The sequence below is a fragment of the Diorhabda sublineata genome, chromosome 3, assembly GCF_026230105.1.
Source record: "Diorhabda sublineata isolate icDioSubl1.1 chromosome 3, icDioSubl1.1, whole genome shotgun sequence".
NCBI classification, from domain to species: Eukaryota; Metazoa; Arthropoda; class Insecta; order Coleoptera; family Chrysomelidae; genus Diorhabda; species Diorhabda sublineata.
Window position 1 is genome coordinate 28,016,219 of NC_079476.1, and position 19,317 is coordinate 28,035,535.

Below are 19,317 nucleotides of genomic sequence, written 5' to 3' on the forward strand. Positions count from 1 at the left end.
TAGTAAAAAGCTATATATATATATATAATAATCTTATATATTCACAAATAACTTACCTAACACTAACATGACGTGATATTCACTTGCAATTTATAAAAAATTAGTCACTCTAAGATAAGCAGTACGTTTATACTGTAGGTCAAGACTGGTATACGAAACTGTATCAGCGATTATTCAGCGTATATTTATCTAGAAACAGTCTCTTCGGTACTTCACTCGTGTTTTAAAAACAAATTGAGATTAATGATAAAATAAAAATATGATATTTAAATTACGCTTTGTAATTCAAACCATTCTACGGGTGTTCTAAAATTTAATGGTACTAGATTTCGCCTCACAGTTTATTGTATATCACTAACTAGTTTTTGCTAATTTTGTTAATATGTGGATATAACTTGATATTCTTATATATCTACAATGCCGACCATAAAATGATAAAATGAGATTCGACATATAGGGAAATGTGGGGCAATGTGGAACAGAGGGGCAAAGTGGAATATCCGTTTAAAGTAAATACTTTTGGCGCCACCCCCTTCTATCCCTTTGTAAATGATAAGTAACCTATTTATCAACTCTTTTATAAAACGATTGTAACTTCAGTAAGGTTATGTTGTGTTTGAACTCCATTTTTGTGATTCACCACGTTTTCTTGTAAGAAAAGGTAAGTGTTTACATTAACATTGTTATTATTAGAATTATAAATGGCCTTATTTTTTAAGTGGAATGGCCGAAAAAACTCCTTAGAAAAATAGATTTCATAACTGAAATAATTTAAAACAATCTTTAGACATTTCTATAGTTCTCTAACTAGCGATTCCCATTTTGGGGCAATGTGGAATATGATTCCACTTTGCCCCAGAAGTTATCCTAAAATAAAACATGTTATGTTTTATTTATTTTAGATGGTGCTTGACTATAATGGAAGACATCTCAAAAAGCTGGTCGGAAGACTCAATAAAAATAGCTATAGCAGCAGTAAGAAGCGGTGAAAAAAAAAATACGTGGGAGCTTAATGTGCCCCGAGGAACTTTACACAGGCGGGTTCAAAGAGATAACCTAAAAAGGTATGGGTAGGCCTGTTTTTACACAAAAGGAAGAGAAGCTATTACAAGAGCACATTTTAAATATGGAAAAGAGATTTTTTGGATCACAATACAAGATTTTCAGAAACTTGCCTTTAAGTTTGCAGAAAAAAATTCAATCCTTCATCCTTTTAATAAGGAGCTGGGTCTGGCTGGAAGGGACTGGGTGTATGGTTTCCTAAAGCGGCATCCAGAAATTTCTATTCCCCAATCAGAAAATACCTCACTGGCTCGAGAACCCGCTTTTAATAAAAACAATGCTGGGACCTTTTTTGAACTCCTGGGGAACCTAATGGGCAAATTTAAATTTTCTGTAAGCCAAATATTTAATACAAATGAAACTGGCATAACTACAGTCCCCAACAAACTGCCCAAAATTCTCTCATTGAAAGTGAAGAAACAAGTGGAACTGCTGGCATCAGCTGAACGTAGAACCTTAGTGACGGCAGAGCTCTGCTTTAGTATGTCTGGGCAATATGTGCCTCCTTTACTGATCTTCCCTCGCGTTAGAAAAGACCCAGCTTTTGAGAAGGGTCTTCCTCCCGACAGTCTGGTGGTTGCACATCCTTCAGGATGAATGCAACTGAAATTTTCGCACCATTATGGTTCGAGAATTTCTTCCGCCAAGCTCGACCAACTAAAGAAGAACCAGTTCTACTTATATTAGATGGCCATGCCACTCATACCAAGAATTTAACACTCCTCGAGACGGCGCGAACAAACAACGTGCATATTTTGGTTATTCCGCCTCACACATCCCATCGACTTCAAACATTGGGCGTGAGGTTTATGAAGCCATTGAACACCTTTTATGCACGTGGCTAAGAAATAATTCTGGGAAAGTGAGTGGTCACATTGAAACATATCAGCTCTATTTTTGGGGAAGCTTATATGAGGGCAGCGACTACACAGACAGCAAATGTTGTTGTTAACTCTTACACTTTGCTCCACATTCCCCTAATTTAAATTATGTCTATTTTGTGTCCAAAATATTAGAATTAAATTCATATGTAAGGAATAATTTTACACAACACATCTTTGAATTATAAATGGCTCGTCCCAAGCTCTTTTTATAAGTACATTATCATATACCTCAGAAAGGTTTCGTACAGTGGAATGATTTCCAGAACAGATCTTAATCGATGACACGGAAAATCACTGCTTTAATACTACCTTGACTCAGAATTGATCACTGTGTCGCGTTTTTTTCATGTTTATTTCTGCATACAGTAAGACCCCGCTTAACGCTGTTTCGGTTTAGCGCTCTTTTATTTCAACCCGGGGATTCCCCGAAATCGCTCGCAGCATACGGGGATTCCCCGAAATATTATGCAGCGATAGGTTTCAAATACATATCCGAAAGAGTGTACTTGTATTTCTTGTTTTGTGCCGTATTGTACAGACATATTTTAATTATTGGAAACATTTGTTGATATTATTGTAAGTAGGTATTAATTTATATATTTAATACTATATTACAGTGTCAAATATTTTGATATTAAGTTTTTTACTATGGGTGATAATGAAAAAGAAAAGAAAGCAACCAGAAAAAGCATTTAACTCAAAACTAAAATGGAAGTGATTAGAAGATTAGATTCTGGTGAACGTAAAACTCTAGTGCTTCATTGAAATTGCTAACTTCAACAATAAGGACCATCATGAAGAATAAAGAAAAAATACTGTCGTCGGCAACTGCAACTAGAATTACCCGTTCTAGAAATAATATCATGGTTTGACGACGAAATTGACCGCAATATGCCATTAAGCCAATCTATCATAATGGAAAAAGTTAGAAGAATTTTTAATTACATTCAGGCTGAGACAATTGACAAAAGTGAAACTTTCGTTGCTAGTCGAGGATGGTTTAATAGATTTAAACATCGAAATAGACCTTTCTTGGAATGAGGTAACAGAAGGAGTATGGAAGAATATTTGGCCGGATTTAAGTAAGAGCGATGACGTTGGACACTCTGTCGATGTGGATGAAATAGTGGAAGAGATAGTGAAATTAACGAAGCGGTTTTGAAGGGGTAAATGTGGAAGATGTCGAAGAAATAATTCAAGAAGCAGTGGCTAGTCTTTCTAATGATGAACTCAAGGAATTAACCGAACAAGAAGAAAACAAAAATGTTGACAGCAGAGATTTAGAAGAAGAGCAAAAAGAACCTTACATGGCGTTTGTAAAAAGGAGTTTGTCTACCATAACTGAAATAATGGATCAATTCATTGAAAATGATCCGAATTTTGACAGGAGCTCAAAAGTAAGGCGAGGTGTTAGAGATGCTCTATCCGTTTATGAAGAACTTTTAAGAGAACAACGCAAAAGAAAAAGGCAAACAACATTAGATGCTTTTGCCACAAAAAGGCAAAACACTGAAAACGCGGAAGGCTAACTAAATAGAATTTTATTTGGTTTTTTTAAGAATATTCCTTTTGTTATTTATATTTTGCTTTTATTTTTGTAAGAAATAATAATGTGGTATTAATTTGGGCTTTAAGAAAGAAATGTTTGGTTTTATTTTTATTAAAAAAACATACTTTTTAAATTTAATACCTAACCAATTTCCTAGCCATCTTAACCTAAACCCAATATTTACATGTAAAGATAGTCTCGTTTAACGCTGTTTCGCATTACGTTCTACTTTGATGTAACGTATCCCCCGCGTTTAGCGGGGTATTACTGTATGTTTAAATAGCAAGTATTTCTGCCTTATAAGCTCTAGCGCAGGATCTTGATAATAGTAGTGAGTCTTTGATGAAAGCAATAAATAATCCAGGTTTTGGAACCATCTGTATACCTTTTAGGTTTAAGTGGTTGATCTTATTTTCAATTGTTCCACTGATCACCTAAATATAGTTGATTAAGGTCCACCAAGCTCTTTGTTTTCTGATTTTCTCATTACCCGTACTTCCTCAGATATTCTAACTTTAGGAGATAATTTATCTATCACTCAAGATCTGACCAATAACCACTGGATTCGTAATAAGGATTATAATTCATAGAGATTTGCATCATTTCAAATAATAATTTTGTGATATTCTATAAGTAGTTAACATTCATACCAGTTGTGACCGAGTACTAAATTGAAGTTGCTTAGAATTACATGCTTGGCTTGAGCAGATTTTTTTTATATGGCTACATTTTAACTAAATGCTTAAATCAATCGTAAAAATTGCAGATACTGGAATAAGGATAATCCTCACTGGATGTATGAATCTATACCATCAAAAAATCAATAGTTGATGAATAATTATTGATCTTCATCATTTTTGAGAAAATATTACAGGGATTATCTGCAATTCCTGCAAACAGAAGTAATAACTGTCTTTTTCAATATGTTTACAAACACCACCTCCATATTCACTTAATACATAGTAGTATCTAGTTACATTAAGGTGGCGCACTCTGGCATTATCCTCATGATTTTTCGAGTTTTGATAGCAGTGTTTTCTTGAAAAGTGGATTGGTAGGTGTCCGAGATCTCCCTGAGCTTCTACATTTTTTTTTTATTTCGAATCAAAGATTTAAGCAGATAAACCATATAATCTACAGGAGATGAAAGAGCGAATTAGAGACAAAGTAAATAGAATTACTGTTGTTCGTAATGTGCAAGAAGAATTTGTCGATTTGCGATTATCATGAGATCAGTGAATGACATTTTGAGCTTTTAAATTAGTTTTATATATTACAAGGAATTTTTGTATTCATATGATCTTATTTTAACTTAATCTTAATCATTGTAATAAATTTGGAAACGTTAACATCGAATAGAGGATGAGGAGTTATTTCAAAAATATATCACTAGCCAATACTTCCCATTTGAAAAATTAGATGTTGTACCTATCATTATAAAGGGGATGAAGGTAGAAATTGCATTTTCATATTCAGAAATGCCTTTTTTCAAAATTTCACGTGAGTTTTATAACTCAATTCACAACTTTATAAAACGCTATTTATTAAGAAAAAAATATAATTATATAAAGTGGTTTCAATAATCTGAGAACTGTACTCGTTGGATGTCAAGACTATTAAGAAGACATTATGCGTGAATAAGCTCTTTTAAATGCTAATCTTAGTGTATACAAAAGCTATAATTAATTATATTTGTTAATATAAATTAAAAGTAAGTAATTTGTTACGTTAATGGAACTTCAAGTGTCCCTTAGACATTTGAAATCGCTTAAATATAACGTTGGTTCCCTTAGGATCGGTCAGTGTACTATAAATCTTAACGAATACATCTTCTTCTTCTTCTACTTCTTGGAGATCTGTCAATCTGTTAGTTCTGAAGCTGCCTCTGCATCTTTTCGTGAGAGGTGGATTGCCAACTATCTTTCCACCTTTTAGGTGGTCTCCCGGGAGGCCTTGAGCCGGGCGGGTTGTTTTCTAGGACTGTTCTCGGAAGTCTGTTCTCGTCCATCCGTCTTACATGGTTGTACCACTGCCTCTTACGTTTTCTTCCCCATCTCACAATGTCTTGTATCCCGCATTGCTCTTTGACATCTGTATTTCTTACTATGTCTCTTCTTGTTTTCCCCACTATTGTTCTCAGTGTTTTCATCTCGGCCACCCTCAGCATTTGTTTCGTGTTGTTGGTGTCCTCGCGGACTTTCGTGCCGTACGTCTTGATGGGTCTGATACAAGTCTTGTAGATTCTAATTTTGCTATTTTTGGGTCGTGGATACTTGATATGTCGAATACATAGAATACAATAACTAGAAGTTAAATAGGTAGATTTATGATTATTCACAGTCACTTTAATATAAGAGAAAAATTAGGTAATCCCAGACGATACGTTAATGGAGTGTAAAATAAGAGACACATAGTATTACTTAATATATGATAAACAGATCCTAATGGTTCCCATCAGGAGTGGTGAGATAAGTCCTTCCTTCTAAAGTTCAACTTCGAGAGCTAACGAGGAAATTGAACACTAGTAGGGTTGATAGGGTGCTTTTCTGTCAGTGACATCCACCGGGAATGAAGTTTCTTGCTAACTATGGTTCCTCCAAATAGAATAAGAGGAAAATAAATAATTATTATCCATATACTGGGCATTGAGTTAATTTCTTGAAAATTTGATTCAGGGCGGTTGTCGTTGATTTAGGATTTTAATTTCCCTTGATTTCAACTAACAATCTGGTGGAATATTGGTTAGGTGAGGTGCCTGTAACTTCTATTACTTCTTCTTGGTTTTCTATTTGTATTTTACCTTTTTTAGTTTCGTTGGTAAGCTGATTAAGGTCGTAATAGTGTATTAAATTATGATAATAATCAGTCATTATAGCAGTTTCCAACCTTAGTGGTATAAGTTTTAATTGTTATCTAGGTTTTTAGGGTCATTTTATTTTCATTGTGTTTACAGCTTTTAGAATTTCATCCAATTATTGTGCACAACGAGACTCTATGTTTAATAAATTAGGTAAGTATCCTTTATTAATATCTATGTTAGTTTATAAAAGTTTCAAAATATCCATTCCTATTAATACTATGAAATTTAAACAAAAGAATTTTTGAAATAATTTCTTATATATTGTGATGCTAATGCCGAACCAAATGTTTTTTAGGACTTGGTGAATATTTTTAAATCACGCTGATCTATGCCTATCCTATCCATTATTTTGTTTAGTATTACTAAATATAGAGAATCGTACTTTATAGGGTTGCTCATCACATGACCAAATTATTCCAATTTAGGTAAATCGCTTCATAATGCTCACTATTTCTTAAGATTTGTTCATGTGCTCAAGAACCTTTTTGTAATCGACCAAACTTATCTTAAAAACACGACAATCAACCTAAATCTCAAGTGCTTCCAAACGTTTGAGCAGATTTTCTGTGGGAGTCCATGCTTCTGGATTGTACAAGAGCACAGTAAAGACTTAACATCGTGCCATCCTCATACGCACTTCAAGATATTGGCGGCAAAGGATTTTTTCGACTTTCATAAAACTTGCTCCTGCTTTGGCTATTCTTGCTCGTACCCCACGTTAGGATCCCATTTATTGTTTATTACGGTTGTTGATTTTTTCACTTGATCTAATTATACCTTCAAAACCGTAATTTCTCTTTCTGGTACCGTTATGACAGTACCTATATGTACTACCTATGAGCCTATATATTTTTTCTAGCGGACTGACTACTAAAAGAGTATCGTTAGTATTGTGTATATTGTTTGTAAGTTCTGAAAAAACTAGCTGTCGACAACAACATAATACAACAAACCAAGAAATTCGATTACCTTGGAGTAGCAATATCCAGCGAACAATATCAATAAAGGCACCAAGGATCCGAAGATATTTGGAAGATATAATAAGTAAAAACAAAATTATGAGTATACAAAGCAAGATAAGAATCTACAAAACATGCGATGTTATCACTTATCCAAAGGTAACAAGATCCGAAACATCAAAAACAATAATGAGGGCGACTGAAATGAGTTAGAGAACGTAAAAGAGGTTGGAGAAATCATATACAAGAAATTCCCGAAAACAGAATGGCAAAAAGGGCAAAAAACCAGAAATCAAACACACGCGTCTACTATGCAAAAAACTGAAGCTCAGTTTCTCAAGAAGAGCTTAAGAGTAAGATTCGTACGTGATTTGTATCTCCCCTTTTCCAAAAGAAAAAAAGAAACAACTTCGAGAATTTATTCATATTTATCCATTAGTATCTATAGTAACAATAGTGACTGCAGTTCGTTGTAGGAGACGGTTTGAAGTTTAAGGAGGACTTTGCAATGAAAAAATTAATTTATTATGAATAGAATATTTTAATTTTCAACCTACTCTCTTTTTAACTTCAATTACACATCTAGTTTAGCTAGTTTTAAATTTTTTCAAATTATTTCTCTGTCATCGCCTCTTCATTTTCCTACAATTGCTTTCTACCCAGTTCTGTTTTCTTAGTTTGATGATGGATGATGTATTAAATTCTGCAATCACTAACGAACGGGTAGGCGCATTATCGTTATAGAAAGACACTATTTTCTTTAACAAATGCGATCATTTTTTCTTACGATAGACCTTAAAACATACCAGATATATGAAGATTTCACCTTTGGAATCCCAAAATACTACCTTGACTTTACTGGGAGCACTTTCTCGGATAAAATCTAGCCAAAAGCATATACAGATTATTCTCATATTACAGGTGGCCAACTCGAAATAGATGTAAGAGAGCGTAACATTTTACAAGTTTCAACTGTTTGGATCTATTTACGCCAATTATTAAGTTATATTTATTATTAATGTATTTATCTTGTTATCAGTTTTGTTTACTTGATCTAAATTGGAAAATATGAAAATATATAAATTTTTGCTACAAAAATTTACCTGTGGAGGAATTAGTCTCCACTCCAATGTCTATAACAAAGAAAATTATGAAAAGTGGATTGATCTTTATAAGCAATTGATTTCAACGTCGTGAAGTGTGTGACGGATAAAGGTACGACATTAAAAATTTTCTTCAATTTCTCATTTCTTAGACGTTTTGATATACTAATGCATCTAAATGTTCTTGATTTTAGGTCTCTTCTGTTTAAAAATTACCTTTTTTTGATAGTTTTTAAAAGAAAGATAAATTTTGACGTTTCGACTTTTCTTTAAGTCTTTATCTTATTTATATTGATCTATAGATCACCTTCATCATGAATATCCAAATAAGGACAAAATCAACTTAGAACTTTGTTCCAATAAGAAAAATTAATTTGTCCTTGGTTTCCACATCTCAAATATATTAAATTTATTAGAATTTACGAAATAGATAAATTTTACTTGAATTAATTAGATCTTTTTTATCATTTATAGCTTTTTCGTTCTTATGAATGTGAACCATTTCCAAAAATTCTCTTTTATGTGTATTTGATCCCATTCCAAGAACTTCTGAATCTTTATAAAGGCATTTATATTGTTTTGATATTTCATCGTTTGTTAATGCAGTTCTATTTTTGTTTATCATATTGTTGACCTCTTAGTCTATTTTCTAAATAATGAGATGTCTGTCCTATGTAGACAAAGTCACAATTAGTACAAGGCACTTGATATATTATATTACTTCTTTTGTTTTTTGTTGTTTTAGATTTTAATTTAGTGAAATATTTGGATAACGTATTATTGAAATAATTCGATAATTGTTGGGAAAGTCCTTGAACATATAGTAAGGAAAAATGTTTTACGTTTTGATGTTTTGTTTTGGTTTTTGTTTTTAAATTGATTGTAATATCTGTTTATCCTTTTCTTGAATATGTTATTTATCATTTTTTCCGGGTATTTATTTTCTTTCAATGAAGTTTTTTCTTTTTGAATAGCTAAGCATCCAAATTCTAGAACTGATAGTTGGATAGATCTATCAGCCAAACTTATTATCACTGATCTTTTGTGACATAGGATGACACGAATTGAAGTTTAAATATCTTGAGGACCAAGTTGATTTCGTATACCATATTCTGTTCTTATGTTATTGTTAATTTTATATAATGTGACATCAAGGAAATTGATTTTATTATTTTGTTTGATTTCGATTGTGAATTGAAGTTTTTTATGATAAGAATTGAATTTTTTATGTATGTTTTTAATTTGATGTGTGAGTTCTATAGCTTTTATAAATTCATTTTGAGGTATTTCTGTATATTCTTTCATTTTGTCCCATTTTTTCTTAAATATATTTTTCACAATGTTAATAGGAATATTTGTATAAAAAGTAACCACATCTAACGAAACAAATGCATATTCGTTAGGAATTTTTATATTTTTAATTTTTTCTTTGAAATCCTATAGTAGTTGTTTTGATATATATTTTTGTTTTCAAAATATCTTTCAAATAATTAGATAATGGGGTGAGAGGAGTTTGAATACTTGAAACAATCGGTCGAAGGGGAATGTCAGGATTGTGGAGTTTTGGTAAACCTGGTAAAGGTAAGTTGTCTTATCGTTTAATAATTTCATCATTTTATTATTATAATCTTCTGATTTCATGATAACAGTTTTATTAGATTCATCTGCTTTCAAAATTTTGAGATGTCTATTTTTATTTACGAATTCTTTGGTTTCAGTTATATTTTGAGGTTTTATATTGCTCTGTTGATTTTGTTTTTCAATTTTTTTTTGACTTTAGTGATAATCTTACAAGTATCAGATCTTATTTTATTTTCAATTTCGTTATTTAGATGATTGGTGTTGCATTCAATATTACATAAGATATTTGTTACAGGTAATTCTTTGTCACTAGAAATATTTTGTGCCAAATTGGGACCTAAAGATAAAACTTCTTTCACTTTATCTGATATGACAGAATCAGTTAAATTTTCGATCTATTTTGATCTTAATTCATTTGTACTTTCAGCAATAGCTTGTTGTTTCAATATTAGGTTATCAATTTTCTTAATAATTTTTTCTTTGAATTTCGAAAATATTCTCCACAAAATTGCAAAACTGAAAATCCGAGAAATTTTTCTACTCAGATGCAAAAAAGATAAGTTGAAGCCTACATTTCTAAATTTAAAATTATCAGATATAAAATTTACAAATAGTCGCCTGCAGAATGAATATCAAAATCACGTTTATCTAGTTTTATTTTTCAAGTCATACATCTATACCGAATCAACTACTCTGATAAAAAAATTAGAGAATGATTTTAAAAACATAATATAAAAATTTGAGGAAAAATGTCGAGAAAGAACTGAATCACTTTTTCATAAATTCAAAGAAAAAATATTCTGTTTTCGTAGTATTTAAACACGCAAAACTACAACCTTTTTCCTTAAAAAATCTGTATTACATATTTTATAATAATTAGTTTTCTAGTCTATATAAAAATAGAGTTAATTTGAATGGATTTCTTGATGTATGTATTAAGGTATGTGAAATAGTCTCAGGCAGGTAAGTTTCATTATGTCAGTCACTTGCAGTTATTTAGTCATTTCCAACTTAATATATTTCAAATTGTTTGAGGATATGGTTTGTATTTGTTATTTCACAAATATCAATTGAACATATATATATAGTAGTTTGTTAAAAATTTGTCAATTTCAAGATTGTGAGATAGATTTCCCCATCAGCAATCAAGTATACTTCATTATAAACAGGTTGATAAAAATTGAAACTATTGGGTTCGGCTAAGGGGTGTTAGCAATAATGTTCTGTTTTATCCATAGATACATATTACATGATGGATAGATTTTGATTGATTTGTTGTTCATATTGCATATTAATTAGACATAATTGTAAAACAACATCAATTTAATACCTATAGGAAACTGAAGCAGCACGTTCGTACATAATAATTAAATGTATACAAAGTTCGTCCATCTATGTAATTTTATATTTATTTAATCAGGTCACCATAACCGAGATTAATTAATGATTTGTGGTGGAGGTTTATGATAGAATATGTTAAAATGTTCTATTGTAGTTATTTTAGAAGCATAAAATGGTCATGGGAATTAATCGAATTTATGATAATATTTGGTTCATTTACATTTTTTCTTCAGGTACCCATTTCATTATTTTACCAAACATACCGTTCACACACAGTTATTTGTTTTACTTGTGTTACAAAGCGAATTTTTCATTTGAGTGTGTATGAATACGAGCAAGAAAAAAAGCTTTTCACACTAGTACTACCAAAATTTAATTATACAACATTTAACTAAAGAATCAATTCATTACATTATATTATTGCTGTAATAAACACAGCAGGACTCTAATTGAGTTTCCATATAAGTAATACCTAATACCAAATCAAAATTATTATTGATGTTGCTGATGATAATTTTGGAGCAACTTCATTATTAGAGTTAGTGATGTTATTTATTATATCAGAAGTCTGGTTTTTAGTAATTTTTGTATCAGAAGTCAGATTCTTAAAACTCTTGGATCAAGAAATAAAAAAGTTATTTTGTTCTCATCATTTTGCTTAGTTCTTTCTAAGTAAATACATGATCTCGCAGTACAATTTTATTTGAATTTTGAGATACTTAAATATATCCAGTCCTTCAAAATTTTTCATTTCTAATATTCAATTTTGATCAAAAAGTTCAGTTACAATGATTAATTGAGATAAATACCATAATTTTCACGTAAAAATGAAATATCATTTACACACATACATATTTTTGAAGCTTGGTATTAATCCTTTTACATTTGAGAGCCAATATATATATATCATATGCTTCGGATCAATTCCAATTAGCTTTTTTTCAGATAAATTTCATTATCTTTGTTTTGGCGACGGAATATTTCATACTGGACAGGAATTTCAAATGATCGAGCGTTTTCATATCTGACTATCAGTTTTATTATTCTCACGTCGTTATTAAACTCATATTCAGCTTCTGATGAATAACACTCCGTGTTTTTCACCAAAAGTTCCATTAATTACGTATAAACTTGAAAGTGAAGTAAGTTAATTTGGCTATCGTCTAGATAAATACTCAGTTCATAGTTAAATCGCCGAGTGAACGTAAATATCAGTTTAGATAAATAGAAATTTGTATAATAATCATCAATAAATTTAGTAAGATATTTATATTCTGTCTTTTGCATGTATTACTGCAACTAATAAAGTTTTTTTAGTACACTTCAACATGCGCACCATTGGCGGCCATAAGCACTTTCAGTCTGTACGTTGTCTGTACGTCTCCTGTGATTGTACTTAAAACTTGTGCAATGCAGCGTTTCAAGTCATCAATGTCATTTACCGGTGTACGGTAAACAATGTCCTTTAATTAACCCCACAAGAAGTCGAGGGGTGTTATGTTCGGAGACCTTGACGGCCATGGAATTGGGCCATCCCGTCCAATCCATTGGATGGGAAAAGTTTCGTTGAGGTGTTCCTGAACTGCTGTCAACCAGTGTGGTGTAGCACCATCCTATTGGAAGTAATCAATCGGCTGTAATTCTTCCAACTGAGGAAGAGCAAAGTTTTGAAGCATATCCAGGTACACGCAGCCAGTAACTGTGGTTTCAATGAAGAAGAAAGGACCAATGATTTGTTGTGCATAAGCCCACACCACACATTAACCTATTGGCTGTCTTGTTGGAGCTCGACTACTGCATGTCGGGTTTCAGAATTCAGAACCAAATTGTAACAATTTGGCAAATTCCACACGTTTTGGTCGATCTATTGGTTGTGCCTGTAGCAACTATACCTTATAGGTATACAGACGCAACTGTTGTTTGTGGTTGTAGTCATTTGGAGTTGACGAATTGAACTTTTCGGATTGTGCTGGAATATTTGCCGTATTCGCTCCACATTTTCTGGAGTTATGCTGGGTCGTCCGGCTCCACTTTTATGCAATATTGATCCGGTGCTCATGAAGCTTGTGTGCTATGCACGGATGTAGGGTCTGGATGGTGAGTCTCTTTGGAATTTTGTACTGAAGTTCCGTTGAACCTGTTCATCTGATTTAGTCTTTTTGAACCATGACACGCATTGAGCTTTCTGTTTTGGTGTCCACATCTTCACTTATAACTGTTCAGCGTATTGAAAAAAACTTTAGTTGCAAACTAGTTGCAGTTATAATCGTAAAAGATAGAATATAAATATCTTGTTTATGTTCGAAGTTATGAATTTTTGAAGTTGTAAAGATAATTTTGGGGGGACACCCTGTATATATATATATATATATATATATATATATATATATATATATATATATATATAAATTTATTTTCTTCCTCTTTCTTGGGTTCGTAGGTTGTTTGGATAAATTAATGAAATTTCGATAAAATATCACATTTTTATGCATAACTGAACGTTTCGCTCCTACCTTGGGAGCATTTTCTAAAGAATAATCAATATTTGATGATTAAAATATTTTTAGAATAGATAAAACATATTAGTAGATATCTTAAAAACATTATTAAAAAACATAGTATTGGAATCAGTGTATTCACCTCGAAACTTCAATAAGACGATATTATACCAGGTAGATTGAAATAAACTAATTAATCAAATTATGGTAAATTTGGCAGAGGTTTTTTATATCTTGTCTATCATTTACAGAACATTTATCTTGTTTTATGTGTATAATTTCTTTGATTAATAATATATAATAATATATATATATATATATATATATATATATATATATATATATATATATATATATATATAGCATTAGATAATGACATAGATCATTCAACAGTCCTTAGAAAGTTTAGTACAAGAGTTTATGGGAAATGATTTTTGGAATTATTAATCTGTATGCTCACGCCTAAATAATTGAAACTCTAAACTGCAATTTTGAAATATTCTTCCTGTTTTTATGTTAATAAATTATCTTCATTTTAACGCTGAAACCACCTTCAGAGACCCAGCTATTCCCAAAAATCTATATCCTGCGTATATCTGCTTCACTTTTGTATTTACTTCTCTCAATACATCATCTATTATCATTATGAATGGCGCCGGACCAAGTACTTCCCCGTGTTTTAATCATTCTCGGATTAGTCATTATTTTTCCGCACCGGGTTCCTTGTATTTAACCATATACTTTCGAAATTATTTCTTAATTTCACTCTAACTCCTCTTTGTTGAAAAATATTCCATACTTGGTTTCTTAGAACGCTATCAAATGCTTTTCGATGTCTATGAAGTCGAGTTTTAATATTTGATTTGTATTCAGTTTTTTTCCTATTATCTGTGTCGATGTAAAGACATGATCTTTTGTACTTCTTTTTTTCCTAGATATGCTTTGAGATTACTCTAATTGTTTGTCTATGATTTTCCAATCTATCGGAATTTTTTCTTCCATCCATATTCTTTGTAATATTTTTGTTAGCATTTGTATACTCCTTTCTCCCATTGCTTTACTTCTTTTTAGGTTCCATATAGCTTGTTCAACTTCTTCTTTTTGTATCGGTTACCCGTATTCATGGTTTTCTAGTCCTAGATAAGTTTCATCTTGGATTTTCAGTTCTTTCTTCTCTTCTACTTTGAGTAATTGTTCGAAGTATTTCTTCCGCCACTCTATAATTTCTTCGGCTTGTCTCAATACAACACCATTTTTATTTGTTTTATATTGTTCAATTTCCCATTTCTCAGTGTTTTTAGGACTTTGGAAAAGTGTTTCTGATTTCTTCTACTGTCTTCTTTTATCTTTTTGTCAAAATCTTTCCAAGCTCTTTTGCTGCGATTAACATGTCTTTTAACTTTTTTGTATAAATTTTATAATTCTTGTATTTTTCTATTTTATTTCGTTGATATTCTCTCCATTTTTGTTTCTTTGGTCTGGTTGTTCTTGTATGTCTTTATACATCTTGAGACTTTTTTTATTGTTCTGCAACTTACTTTCACTGCTGTCTCTAGTATTATATCCTTGAATTTATTACACATCTCTTCTATAATAAACACTTACTATTTGATCTTGTCATATTTTTTTTTAATTTTCAGCTATTTTTTCCTTCCTTAACTTGCCATTTTCAATTTTAGATAATGGTCGCTATATATCTTTATGTTGGTAGAATGTATTAGTCACTATTTGATGGTTTAATATACAAAAATATATTTGCCTCTCTCCATTGTTGTTTCTTCCATTTTTTCTATATATACCTACACTAAAGTCTCCCCAACATTATTAACCCGTGTCCAGCCTCTTCTATTGTCTCACTCAATTTGTCTTAAAATTCTTTTTTCTCTTTCGATCTTGCATCTTCATTTTGATCACACTATATCTATTGCGTTCCATTAATTTCAGTTATACTTTCAGTATTTTTTTCTGTAATTTCAGTTCAGTTTTTATTATGTTGTTCAAGTTCTTCTCTTATTTTACTTCCAATTCCTTTTTTTATCAATTTTTAGTATTTACTCCTTTAAAAATCGATAAACGTTCATTTTCTAGCTCTATTCCGCCTTGATCATTCCTATCTGTTTCTGTAATTCCCAATATATCCAACATGTCTTGTTCAAATTCTTGTGTTTTTTATTGTTCTTTTTTGCTATCACTCTGATGTTCTATGTTGCTATTTTCTACATTATTTCATTCTATATGCTTCTGTTCATAATATATTTTCCATTATTAGTCCTTTTGTTATCCTTTCTGTACCTCTTATTTCTTTTATTGTACGTTTTCATATAATTCGTTCCATACTCCTTGCCATATCCGTTTTCATAGCTATTTTCAGGCTTTTTGGTTTTGACTTATCAGCTTTTGCTCAATTGTTCATTAGTGTGCTTGTTTCCGGAAATCTTTCTTGTACTTTTATTTCCCTATCTTCATGCCTTGGTGTAAGCCTCTGTTATTTCTTTCATACACCACGTTATATATAATCAATTTATTGCTTGATATATTTCTAGTGATCTTCAATTGTGGGTACAGTAGTCCTTTTTCCGACTATGCCTTTTTCTATATTAAACTTGATATCTAACGCAGTCATTACTTGTGTAAATTAAAGTACTTGTTCTAGTTTCGTGCCCATTATTTCTATACTTTTATTAAAAATTTCGAACATACTTTGTATTTTGTTCATGTTTTTCTCTATTTCCTCAATATCAAATCAAGGCTGGTCGGGTTATCACAATTAGTTTTTATTTATTTTTTCAGATAACCTGCTTTAATGTCCGATGTTTACTCACTTAAAATTATTATTTTACATGAAAAACTGTAGTTTTTTCTTTACTGCACCAAAATCAATAATTAAAGAATACCTTTGTATATTACACGTAGTTGTTTTATCACCACAAATACCAAATTTGAGATTATTGTAACAGAAAATAAAACACGTATTTATCACTTTGGTACAACGTTGCTTCATTTCAACGTTATGTAAAAAATATAAAGCAAACTTTTATCTGCTAAATGATACTGCCAATATAATTTCCAGTTGTTCCCGACCAATATGTTAATATATATAGATAAAAACGATCTAAAAGTTGGATATGTTATTCGCACTATATAGAACGAAAACTCTAAACCCACTTCATCATTCGATCAGTTTCCTTAAAACGCGAGAGGAGATTATCTAACCGATATCTGCTACCAGAAAAACCGTTTTATATTTTTTTTGTTTCAGCTTTTAATTTCCTCGGTAAAATTTCAAGGAGTGGGCAGATTGAGGCCTTGGGATCAACCAGGAAAAAGGGGTGATTCGTTGCGTAGATTGGGCAGATTGACACCACGGAATCGGATCACTTCTTACCAATGATCGACTACCCTATCCGCAGCCTTCTCTGGATAATGGCTCCAAAGTGGGAGCCGAAACGTCGGGGTGTGAATAAACGGTGTATTAGAAAATTGGAGTAATTATAATTGGAACAGTTGTAATCAGCTTTTATGGTGATTGTGAAAACAACCCACTAATCTTTAACAAAATATTTTAATAAAGACTTGAAGAAAAGTCGAAACGTCAAATTTTATCTTTCTTTCAAAAATTATTTGAAAAAACTAATTTTAAAACAAAAGAAACATAAAATCAAGAACATTTAGGAGCATTTATACCTAAATTTCTTATATCTAAGACCTTTTGCTTTTAAGTTTTTTCTGCTTTAAAATTATTTTTTTCTAATAATTTTTGAAAGACAGATAAAAATTGACGTTTCGACTTATTTCAGTCTCTATCAAAATATGGTATTGACACTGACAATTTGCGTATTCATATTAATCAATAGATCACGATCACCTACATGAAATAAACATCATAATAAGAAGAAAATCAAAATAAAAACTTGTTTTAATAAGTGGTTGGAAAATGACCGTGTTCTTCAACCACTTTACCCACACGCCTATTTATATCTAAGCGTGAGGAGCGCTGCACGTACTTGTTAACTGTACAGCACTTAGACTGTAGCAGTTGCTGATTTTTGGTAGCACAAAACGGTATTTTAGTATAAGGCTAAAAGACATACGCCACTATGAATAATCTTTTATTTAGCAACTACTTTAGGTCGTAAAGCTACAGTAGTTGGTGCCTTATTGACTTCTGTCGATATAAATTGAGACACTTTCAGGATAAAAAGTTATAATAAATATGACTACACTACACAAAATGTTAAACACAAAACTTGTCCTGCGCCCAAATACAGTAAATAACACTTGAAACGTAAATTGAATAAAAGAACTATGTTAATTCATTAATTTGACTTTTCATTTTAAAATACACTGAAAACTCACTCTCATTTTTTTTTTGAGATCAGGTAGTCGTAAATTTATTAATCATTTTTGAAAGATCATCGATTCTAAAATCGAATGATCATTCATTGGTTTGAGAATATAATTCTCGAACAATAAGAAAAATTAATTTTTCCTCAGTCCTTAGCAAACATTCAGTGGTGTAGAGCAACATACTCGGAAATCATTAAAAAAATAGTGTTTATGTAACAATTAGTTATGTCACATATTTAAATTGAGCTTCAGGTTATATGAAATAGTTAACAAATAATTTCTGTTCCAGTCGGTTTGAACTGGAATACAGTTACCAGAGTTGTGTATAGATTTACTCTGTAAACAAATGTAGAGAAAAGCAACATAATCACATAATCAGATTAACGAAAATATCTCATGTAATATTAAATATGTTAGCAGCATGCGAACTAAAGATAATTTAATGTTAGCATGACACTACCAATTTTTGTTTTTGTTTGTCTAATATTAGTTGAATTAGACTGTTACATGATATCTATACATACATACACCTTTGTGATTAATTTGAAACTTTGGGTAACAGCGACGATCTCTCGAGTATATTAATCAAAATAAATATCAAAGTCTATTCTGGAAATAAGTGGAATAAACATACCAGATATTTTAATTTGAATGGATGTAAATTATTAGGTACGTTCCAGTTAATAGTAAAAGCATTTCAAGATTGATATATCCATTCAATAGTTTAATTATACATACTAAAATTGGGCAAAAGCCTAGGAGATAAAAGTCTTTGATAGAGCGAAACTAGAAGTTATAGAAACTAGAAGACAAGAATTCTTGCCTTGATAACAACTGTTCGTGTCTCATCTTGATAATTTTGTGTACTTTCAAGATTTTGAAATTTTTTGTAAAACGATGATTTCAAGGTGATCTTTTTAGTGAGTTATGACAAGACAATCTGGCGGTTCCCCAAAATTAGATGTTAATTCAACTTTGTTCAACTCTTGAAATACAGAAATATTACTACCCTCCTTTAGTAGAAATACTAAAAAACTTACTTTTGGATAAACTAAAAATATGTGATAACAAAATGGATAATAAAGTTGACAGAGACGATACCGAAAACCCAAAAGCAAATAATGTACTTAATC

General features: G+C 31.1%; 1 protein-coding gene and 1 long non-coding RNA gene across 3 annotated transcripts in view; one reads left to right on the forward strand and one right to left on the reverse strand.

The window, feature by feature from the left end:
• LOC130441863 (uncharacterized) overlaps positions 1 to 197 on the reverse strand; it is a 22,834-nt gene extending 22,637 nt beyond the window's left edge. The window contains exon 1 of one of the 2 annotated variants that reach the window (XR_008909644.1): positions 57 to 197. Coding sequence is in view for 1 of the 2 variants with exons in the window: in XM_056775680.1 (XP_056631658.1) it covers positions 57 to 69 (13 nt within the window). In the remaining variant the exon portion in view is untranslated. The remainder of the gene's footprint in view (positions 1 to 56) is intronic. The other variant, XM_056775680.1, reaches the window with a different exon arrangement.
• The window catches only part of LOC130441864 (uncharacterized), a 23,096-nt gene extending 5,349 nt beyond the window's left edge, over positions 1 to 17,747 (forward strand). The window contains exons 2-3 of the long non-coding RNA XR_008909646.1: positions 9,912 to 9,998; positions 17,097 to 17,747. This is a non-coding gene — a long non-coding RNA (uncharacterized LOC130441864). The remainder of the gene's footprint in view (positions 1 to 9,911; positions 9,999 to 17,096) is intronic.
• Positions 17,748 to 19,317: the final 1,570 nt, after the last annotated feature.